Source organism: Nuphar pumila, chromosome 2 (genome assembly GCF_984573655.1).
Source record: "Nuphar pumila chromosome 2, dmNupPumi1.hap1.1, whole genome shotgun sequence".
NCBI classification, from domain to species: domain Eukaryota; kingdom Viridiplantae; phylum Streptophyta; class Magnoliopsida; order Nymphaeales; family Nymphaeaceae; genus Nuphar; species Nuphar pumila.
In genome coordinates, this window is record NC_143250.1 from 113,533,799 (window position 1) to 113,544,381 (window position 10,583).

Sequence of the window (10,583 nt, forward strand, 5' to 3'; positions counted from 1 at the left end):
CGGCCGGTCTGCTGACCAGACTGCAACCCACCCAAAAAAAAAAAGAAAATTTTATTTTATTGTTTTTTTTTTGTGTGTGAAAGACCTACCTGCCCAGCCAATCGGCTGGGCCTGGTAGAAAATTTTATTTTATTGTTTTTTTTTTTGTGTGAAAGACCTACCTGCCCAGCCAATCGGCTGGGCCTGGTATAGTCTGTCAGCACCTACCAAGTGCTGCCAGACCTGCCTCTTGCCCAGCTGACCTGGCCAGGCTAGATTTTGCCCAACCGAGCCCCACTCGGCTGGGCTGCCAGCTAGGCCAGCACTCGCATAACTATATAAACTTTATTTGTGACATGCGAAAACACACTTTTAGTTTTCGATTATGCATACATATGCATGCTCATTTTCACACTGCATGTATAATCAAATTTTCATGTCTCACGTATGCATTTAAATACTTATTCAAAACCAAAGATACGTGCATATTCAACAACTAATATGCAAGCATGAGCATCCTGACAACTCCAAAAATATTCAGAATCACCATCATACAAATTTTTAAATGATGAATGCATGCATATGAAGCATTCTATCTCATGCTTACATGCATCTAACGGTCCATCACATGGATTATCCATGGAAATCAATAATATCATAATGTAAACACATAACTATTTTTATCATGAAATAAATTCTGTTTTAGCATAAAAAGAAGCATACACAGAAATTTATTTTTGAAAAGGTGAATAAAATAAGAAAAATGAATCCATGGAAGAGGATCTATAAATCCTCTTCCATATATCTTAGAGTAAACATATAGATCTACTCTTTCCTCATGGATTTTCATCAAAATCATGCATGAAAAACCCATCTACATTCAATTTCTCACTTGGTTCAAAAGAGGAAACCCGTACCTTAACCGTGAATCGAAAATAATTATGGATTTGATGGTGAAAACGTCGGATGGCTGGAGATCAATTGATCTCCCTCTTCTTCTTCCTCCTTCTTTCTCTCTTTTCCTCTCCTTCTCTCTCCTCTTTCTTTTTCCCTTTCTCTTTTTCTTTCCTTCTTTTTTTTATCTTAAATAGACCAAGAGAGGGGTGACCCCCCCCCCCCTTCTCCAGCCCCTTCTAGATGGGCCTGGAGACGGAGGGTTTCCCTTTTTGGGATTCTCACACCCTTATTTCCAAAAATTTCAAAACTCTTTTATTTTGTTGACTTTTTAAAGTTCCATTTTAATAGACTTTTCATAATTGCTTCCATAAGTGTTTAAGGGCTCTTTTAAGAGTCCTAAACCAAAGCCAACTTAAAAATTTGAAATTAAATACAATTAATTAATTAATAGTTAGAAGCTTTCAAAAGTTATTTTAATAACATAGAAGACTTCTTAACACTAAATAACTCCAATTTAAAGCTATCTAATGAATTTAAAGTTGGAAAAATCGTTGGGCATGGATTTGGATCTGGATCTAAAATCCAAATCCATCTCCAAAAATCCAAATGGGTCTTGGGTTGGATCAAATCCAAATTAATATGGGTTTTGTATAGAGTCTAGATCCATATTAATTTGGATCAAATCCATTGGATCCGGTCCGATCCAAATCCGGACCCGAACTGACAAACTGCTCTTTTTTCATAAAAATGTGATTTTCAGGACAACCATAACCCGAATTCAGAAAAGTAAAATACTGTTACGCTCAGAATTTCAAGACGCATCCAACGATATATAACTCGAATTTCACCTCTGAAATTCGTCCGACAATAACTTGAATTTTGCTTGAATTTAAAGGTTAAAAATAAAACTTTTTATTACGTTTTGATTGGCTCGTCTCGACCTTGTCGATGAGACCTAGGCCAAGCCCAGACTCAAAAGCATCGGCCTAAAATCGAGAATCTACCAAGTTTTCTTCTATACTTAGCCAAATTTTCGAAAATCTCAAATTTAACTAAGTGTAAAAATATGCGATATTACATTTTAGGTGAATCCTTGATTTCATGTAAATGCAAGAAACAACAAAAAGCGTTGCTATCATCTACGGAAATTGAGTATAGAGCAATGGCGACTACTGCTATGGAAATCGTGTGGCTCAAACAACTAATTTTAGATATGGGAGTTCACCTTCAGAATCCTACAAGATTATGTCTTGACAACAAGAGCTCTATATACATTGCTCGAAATCGTACGTTTCATAAAAGAACTAAGCATATAGAAATGGATTGTCACTTTGTTCATGAACAATACTTAAAGAAGACTATTGACCTTCCCTATGTGACATCGAAATATCAACTTGCTGATTTCTTCACTAAGGCACTGTGCTCACCAAGATTCAATTTTCTACTTGACAAACTTTCGGTGATTGCACCATAAGTTTGAGGGGGAATGTTCGAACTTCACATGTTATGTATAGGTTGTAACGACCCCAATCCATACCCTTTAAAGATGCGGAATATTTTTTTTTTCAATACGGAAACCTTCCCAGAGATCTGGGGTCCTCACAGTTCCACTTTCCATTGGATAGCCCAACCACCACAAACGAAGTTACATCCATCATCCATAAGAACCAAACCAATTCCTTTATTTATGAGTAAGAGAAAATTTCAAAGACAAGGTTTTATTCGACTGAAAATAAAGCGACAATTGGAAAGAAGCAAGAAGAATTTAAGAAAGAGTCACTCTGTACTTTGCTGAAGCGGTCAAGCTCAAGTATGACTCTCATACATCCCCAGATGCATGTCCAACTTCACTGTTCACCATATCCTGTGAAAAACCATCAAAGTAGGGTGTCACTGAAATTCTGAGCACAACTACTTTTAAAGAAACCAGGTGAGACAAAGAATATGGATAAGATTTCAAGCAGTGATTTGAGTGAGTGCAGATATAAAGTTTGCAACATTCAAATATCCATGACTACCAACAATTGCATATGCTCACCAATCAAGAATAGTAAAACAATATCATATATCAGGAACTAAATAGTCAAACCTTGCAGCATGATTTCAATAAATAAATCATATGCTACCACCAAATCATGTCATGATATAGAAAATGATTCAAACATGCATGGTCTAATGCATAACAGGAAAATGCATGATTATGTGCAATGCATGATTTCTTCTATTATCTTTCATTTAAGTTTCATCTTTCCATATGCATGCCCTATTAAATGCACTCAGCTTTAAGTTCATCTTTTTAATTACTGTTACCCGTGGATACACCAAACGGGTACAATCCCCGAACTTAAGTAGGTTCCCTGGGTAGCTTAACACACAATTTATATTTTATTACTGGGTTCCATCTTAGCCCTCGACCAAATCACCTTCGGAACATTAGACCTCCACATCTAATGTCGGGGACACAAGGGACACCCCACGCCCATATGTGTCACTTCCTTGGTACCATAAACAACAACTATGTCAAACACACCACTCCCGGGTAAAGTGACAGACTTTCCCTAAAACCTTGGTCAGGAGAAAGAACCTCAATATCGAGTTCAGGGGAGTAAATTATAGCACACGGAATTTTTGTATCCTCACAGTCTCCCCAAGACCGGATGTCTAAGATTCTCATACTCCAGATGAGATATCCCAGAATGTGTATTACACTGTTCTTATTCATTATATTTTTATTTAAGTTAATTCTTTAAGTTTGCAACACCATATGCAAAAGTAAAGTGAAAACCCCGCATCCTCCCTTGCAGGGACCCTTACGGATCTCCAGCCCGTATAATCAACTAGAATAGTGTAGTAATGTGTTAAACCATCTTATGTGGTTTAAGTGATGAAGTTAAATTATATGTGAAAAGAAAACAAACTCACGACTCTCTGGGCTGATGATGGTCCATTTAGGCCATTGATGCATCACATAACAAAACCAAGTAGTGTTTATTCATACACTAAGCCAAAGTGCCAAAAACATATGCACTCATGCAAATATAACCCAACCATATGCCTGTCATTTCTCAATCATATGCATTTTCACTATGTGTGGTACCTACATCATGTACGTGTATTAACCAGTGCACATTTTCTTTGAGTGTGTGATTGTACACTTGTAATACAGGTTTTAATCACGCGTACATGCTTACAAAACTATCAATAACCGATCCATGATCACATTTACGATTGAACAACCAGAAAAGTGATATGCTAAGATGATACTTCACATATTCACCGGGCAGAAATGTAAGTTTTTGCATGTGCTAAATAAGTTGGTCGGGCTTACCAATCCCAGACCCGTTACCCTCCTAGCTAGAAATATCCAACTAAGTCCCAAAAATTTCTTGTTATCTATTATGTCCGTTGCTCCCCATATACTAAACATGAGTACCCATCATAGGTATCTATCTGATAAATATAACCCAATTGCCCTGTTAATACAAGTATCATATAACTTAAGAATTTGTTTTAGCCGATTTATTTCCAACTAAATGTCTTTTCAAAAATAGCAATTAAGCTATCCTGAAATTGTGGTAAACTATCTTTCTTTGCTGACAACTGTCCAATATAGAATGGAGCTAAACATAGAATCCATTCTAAAACACACTTCGGTGGAATTTCAACCAAAATAAGATGAGATCTGATAACAACTCTAAATGTGACAGTATTCAGGTCAACCATGAACTGAAATAATCTCTTACATACAGCTAATGCCCACTATTAAAATTAACTGCTAATAAGGTATATAAGAGAAATAACACGGCTCTGCAGGATACCCTTTTGTATTAACATGAAGTCGCCATCTCTAGCTAATCCAAACATAATAGAAGATTCAAAACCATCATGTATAGTTTTGAAGGTGTCGGTTACAGTGTCAAACATTTTGCACACACACACGCAACTCATCAATTAAGAAGGTAGGCTTAATAATGTATCTTTTTTATTCTCAAACGAGATTAGATAAGCAATAAAACATATACAAATTTGCTTAAAGATTAAAACCAGATGTGGAATTTGCTCATGCAGTTCATCAAGAAACAGGGTAAAATTCAATATATATATTAATGCTAACAAAAACTGCAGACTCCATTTCCATTTGTTTCAATAGAGACTCGGTTTTAAGGCTTATCAAATTCAAATCAATGAAATGGGTACATGAATAAGCACAGGATCAGTTTTGTATATACAATTTTTCAAACACCTATCCAAAAACATCGATTCACATGGAATCAACAATGCATGTGAATCATCTCAAATCAATCGATGACTAGCATAAACCAACAACTCATGAAACTATTACAAATTTATTTCCTAAATAAAATCTAAGATTTTTGTAGCAAATAACGTTGAAACTGGGCATCACGCTGAAACAAAAATTTAATTGAACCAAGATACAAATTCTTTCATATGGTTTAGCACCCAAAATAAACAGATTTCGTTTACCTCTTTCCCTTCCGTATTTAGGTTATCGAGTCCCAAAACAAAAATCCCCCAAACTTGGGGTTATCCATTTCAAGAAATCGGAAACCCCACGACTGGGGCTAATCCGATACCACAGTCGAACCCCAAATCGATTTGAGTTAGGGATTTTGCAAGGTAGGGTTAGGCAGGAAAATCCCCAAATTGATTTGGGCTGGATTTGTTTCGGTTTAGGGTTAGGTACAGTAAATCCCCAAATCGTTTGGGTTTTCGAAATGGGGTAAACAGCCAAATCCCAAAATCCCCCCCTCAATCCACTCATGGAATCGAACCCATGTTCGATTCCTCACCCCGATTCCAAGAAGGAGCACCGTACCTGCTTCCGATGGGTTTCCCGATGATCTTTCCGTCGATCGGAGGCTGCCGTGGCGAGAGTATCGAGCTGCTGTTAGCCGCGGCCTTCGTTGGTGGCTGGTGGCCAAAGCTCCACTCACTGCCGTGACAGACGAAGCCCCTGTTGGTTGTGGATGGCCGGAGCTTTGCCGGCGACCGGACCTTCCTCCGACGTGCGTAAACTGACAGAGAGAGAGACGGGGGAAGAGAGAGACGAGGGAGGAGGGAAAACCCCTCTCTCCACTCCTTTTATCGGCCCCCTCCATGCCGAGATGGGGGGGGGGTGTTGGTTACGCCTTGCGTAACCCCCCTCCTGCCCCCCTTTCTTTTTCTGTTACAGCATTATCGGGCAACCCTTATCGGGTTGCCCTTTCTTTAAAAGGCTATACAGGGTGTGGCTCGGGTCCGGACCCGAGACCCGTAACCCGACCCCAATGAGATGGATCCACAAGTTGGATCCAATTGTGGATCCTCGGATTAACTTTTAAAAAAAAATAAAAATTTTATTTATTTAAGATTATACAATATATATATATTAAAATATATATAGGTACATGGATCCGGTATGTGGATCCCAGACCCATCTACGCACCTCTTTTAAATAATTATTCCCCGAATTATTTAATTAATTAAAAATTATTGTACTTATACGTACATATCAAATTTACGAGGTAAATTTATTCGGAAAACCCCTTTGTGGGTCCTGGATCTGCAATTTGGATCCCAGACCCAAATTTAGAAAAATACCCATATTCTTAAACAAATAATTTATCAAAAATTGAGGTTATTACATAGGTATATACTTGAATATATATATAGAGAGAGAGGGATAAAGTGATGAATTGTCTTTTGGTATACAGGTTTTTTATTGGTAGAGTATGTAAGCCTTCTATCCACTTTTTTGTTGTTGTTTCAAGTCTCATGTATTGTCCTTATATGTTTTTATCTGTATGCTTGTGCTTTTACCCATTAAGGAAATAAGTTTCTAATCGCTATCCTAGAAGCCAATTGGGTGCTATTAAAGTTACAGCTCGTTATAATTGGCAATTTGAAAATTTTCCCTACAAATTGGCAAATTTGTGCAATAATGTGAATAGATTTGCTGATCAAAGAAAGTTGATACCCTGTCCTATATTATGAGCTGTTCATAAAGTTATATTCATACCTTGGGGAATTGATGAAAAACTACTACATTTGTGGCATTTGGCATTGACCTGTAAAAGAAGCAATGCAGTTTGATATCTTGGCCTATGTATTTTAGGAATCTTTTGGATCTTTGTGCGAGAATTATGACTGCTATTAGGGAGAACGGAAATATGCATCCAAGAAACTTGAAGTCTTCCTTTTGTGCGAGTGAAAAGTCTGTCAATAAAGTCAAAGTTGGGTCAAAAATTGGAATTTTATTAACCAAGTTTTGGGAATGTATTACAGTGTTTTCAATTATCAAAAGCATTCGTGATAAAGATCTCAATCATAGTCACAATCAATGTCATTATTTTTAGCATGTCAGGATACTGTTATGCGGTTTTCATAAAATAATATGAATGTGGTTTTATCTCAAGATTTCAAGAGAAACAATTATTTTCATTATATTAGAAAGAAAAATAAAATGTTTTTACCTTTTCAACTTGTCCTAGTAAGATAGATTCGTTTTTTAATAACTTTTTCATGTTTTGCTTCATTTGATTATATATCACTTTGTGCTGTTGAGATCAAAAGATATTTGCAAAAGTTTTTAAGCATACCTATGAATTAATAAATTTGAATGTTTCAGAAATCTTGTTCGTTGGCTAAGAAGCTTGTCTCAAGCATATGAGAGTCACATTCTTCTAGCTCATAACATATTTTGTTTTTTCATATAACAAATCATGGCATAGAGAAACGTAATGGCAGTAGTGGCTTTATGTAAGGGAAATTAAGATTTTTTAAAGGATGCCTTTTGGTGGTACATATTTTTCATTTTAGAATTGTATCAATGATCCACAGAGTATTAATTTACTCTGTTTTTTGTTTCATATACTAATAAGGTGGTAAGCTCATACTCAAGTTTCCTAGGTAGAAAAAACATTGGGCTAAAATTGTCTTGAAGTTTTCCACTGGACAGTTAAAGTGGTTTCTCGAAATCAGAGCACTGAATATTAGGGTTCTAGCAAAGGGTAGAGATGTTGCTTTCAAAATTCAAAGTGATGATAAGCTTATTGAAAATTTATTTAGCCGATGGAAAGAATAAAAGTGATGATATAAAATGATTTTTTTTCTAAACTTTTCCTCTATGTTCTTGTTGCATATGCTAACTTGGTAGAAGACTTGCTTCCAAATCTTGTTGTGACTTAAAGGAGTTATTTAATCATGGGTGACACACTCATAAGATGGTAGTTATGCAACATGTTCACGTGGAATATAAATCTGTCTTATGCATTATATACCATTCTCTATTCTTGGTAGGTCCTGAAATGAAATTTGAAAATTTTCTTGCTCTGAATATTTTGATGCCACTTGCTTTTGTTCAACTGGAAATATTTAGAAAAATGTCATATGTTCGAATTCCTCTCCACCACTAACCATGATTTGCTTTGAATTATGGTTATTTAAACAATATGGTTATTTCTCCAGGCTGGCTTTTTCCTGGTACAGTATGGCCATTTGTATAGGGAGCATCTGGAAAAATTATATAAACTCTTTTTGTCTGGAAAGTTGAAGGTAATACATCCCTTTGATTCGCTTTTTCAACACTCTTTTACATATGTTGGTAGCTTAGTTCCTATATCCCCTTTGATTCAGTTAATATTAAGCTAAGAATGTTTCTGGAATAATTTAGAACTGGCATTTTTAACTTTTAAGACAAAATATTGTTTGGCTAATTAAAAATATTTCACAAATCCCATCACACCTACACACATATTGTATCCTTATGTACAAAACCTAAAATAATTGATGAAAGCTTTTGTGAATGTTTCTGGAAATGAATAACTGTGTTTATAGTGTTCAACATTGAGATGCATTAGGATGGCAGCTTCCATTTTGCAAAAATTGCCAATAATCAGAAATAAAAGAATTCCCATATGATCCCTCTGACGCGTTAACTTCTCAAACATCATATTATGTATTTCTCGTAACTAGAAAAGTGCAGATTCAAAATTAACATGTATTGAGTTCTAAGATTCTTACTGATATGTTGAGAGTTCCTGGGCTATGTTTTAAAATCATGAAAAGTTGTAAGGATTCCATTTCCTTCAAAGAATTCCCATATGCTCTTTGCTGATGATATGTTGAGAGTTGCCCAGCCTAAAATGGTTTAAAATCATGACAAGTTGTAAGCGTTCTATCAAAGGTTGTTTTTCCATAGAGATGCTTAGTGGACCAAGTTCTCACAAATCAAATGCTAATTTTGAGGTAGTTGAAATTTTAAAAAGCAGCTAAAACATGAAAAGTTCAGAATCAGCTAAACTTACGAGTCCCTAAAAAGAGAGAACCCGACATGCATGATTGTTAACTGATGCTATTGTATGGGTCTATTTATTTGTTATCATGGTGATAAGTGGAGTTTCTGGCTGAAATGATAGCCTTACCATTTTTTCGCTATAGGTATCCGTTGATCCAAAGCAATTTTTTGGACTCAATGCTGTGGCAGATGCTGTAGAATATCTACATTCTGGTGAAAGCCGTGGGAAGGTACTCATGGCTCTACAGTCTACACCCTCATACTGTTGCATAAATGCTTAGGTACTCACAAGTCCTTATATTCTTTTGCTATTGTGCCTTCCAGGTCGTTGTCTGTATTGATCCAAGTTTCAATAACCAGAGAGCAAAACTGTAGATTGTTCACTGCAATTAGCCTGTTGATGCATACACTTAAGAACAGCTTCATTTGCCAAGTTTCAGAGCAATAGTGAAAATTGAATGTCATTCTGCAAAAAAAGAAACTATTTCCAATGTTACTACCCAATAGTTGTGTGGATCTCAGGGTTGGACAGAAATCAGGCGATATTGGAATTGACTGTTGTGGTGCATTGGTTATATTTTAACATTGCATGAGCAAAACCAGTTATTCTATTTCTAGCAATAAATTAAAAAGATCTCTCTCTCTCTCTCTCTCTCTCTCTCTCTCTCTCTCTCTCTCTCTCTCTCTTATGGATACGTTCACTTTTATGAAGTTTTCAATATGGATAGTATATAAGGGGATTGGGAACGGGAGCCAAAATGGAGTATCCTTGTGACATAGGTCGTAACTGATTTGTTAGAACCTAGCAATTATTTTCTATATTAAAGGGGTTTCTTTTCTTTTCAGAAATATGCGTTGCAGAGTTGCTTGTAAGCCAGGATGCTTAGGTTGACAGCCATATTTAGGAGGCCACTATCGAGATGCAAAGGGCCTGATAAGGTCCCTTTTTTTCATCAAAAAAAAACTATGAAAAGGGCTTACCGGCCATTTCTTTTGGTTTTCTCTGTAAGGGAAAAATTGACAGAATGACAGGGCTTTTAAGGATAGAAAACTAAAAACATATATAAGGGCACAATGAGAATATGAATAAAAATGTTACAAGAATGATAAAATTGCCACATTGAAAGATTGCTATAATTTAAATTTATCATCAAAGTATCAAGGCATCCCATCCCCGGTCTCTGATTGTACAAATGTGGGTAAGAGAACTGGTGGAGAAAAGGAAGTTCTTGCATTGGGTAGAACACAAAAGCGTGTTGCATATATTTGATGCTTTGAAAAACCGGAAAATAACCATATACTTTTGTTTGGACTTTTTTACCCTTCGCATGTAGGAAACTCACGAAGTTTGCGTGATATATCGCTAAGCTCGTTGGGTATCACAAACTCTCACTTAAAAGGAGGTCCACAC

The 10,583-nt window shown here is 36.2% G+C and overlaps 1 protein-coding gene across 2 annotated transcripts in view; it reads left to right on the top strand.

Annotated features, from left to right (window-relative positions):
* Positions 1 to 9,818, top strand: part of LOC149846796 (ARP protein (REF)) — a 176,377-nt gene extending 166,559 nt beyond the window's left edge. For both annotated transcript variants that reach the window (XM_089996580.1, XM_089996581.1), the window contains 3 exons: positions 8,344 to 8,430; positions 9,316 to 9,402; positions 9,497 to 9,818. In XM_089996580.1, the coding sequence (XP_089852706.1) occupies positions 8,344 to 8,430; positions 9,316 to 9,402; positions 9,497 to 9,547 (225 nt within the window). In that variant the 3' untranslated portion in view covers positions 9,548 to 9,818. The remainder of the gene's footprint in view (positions 1 to 8,343; positions 8,431 to 9,315; positions 9,403 to 9,496) is intronic.
* The last annotated feature ends 765 nt before the right edge of the window (positions 9,819 to 10,583 follow it).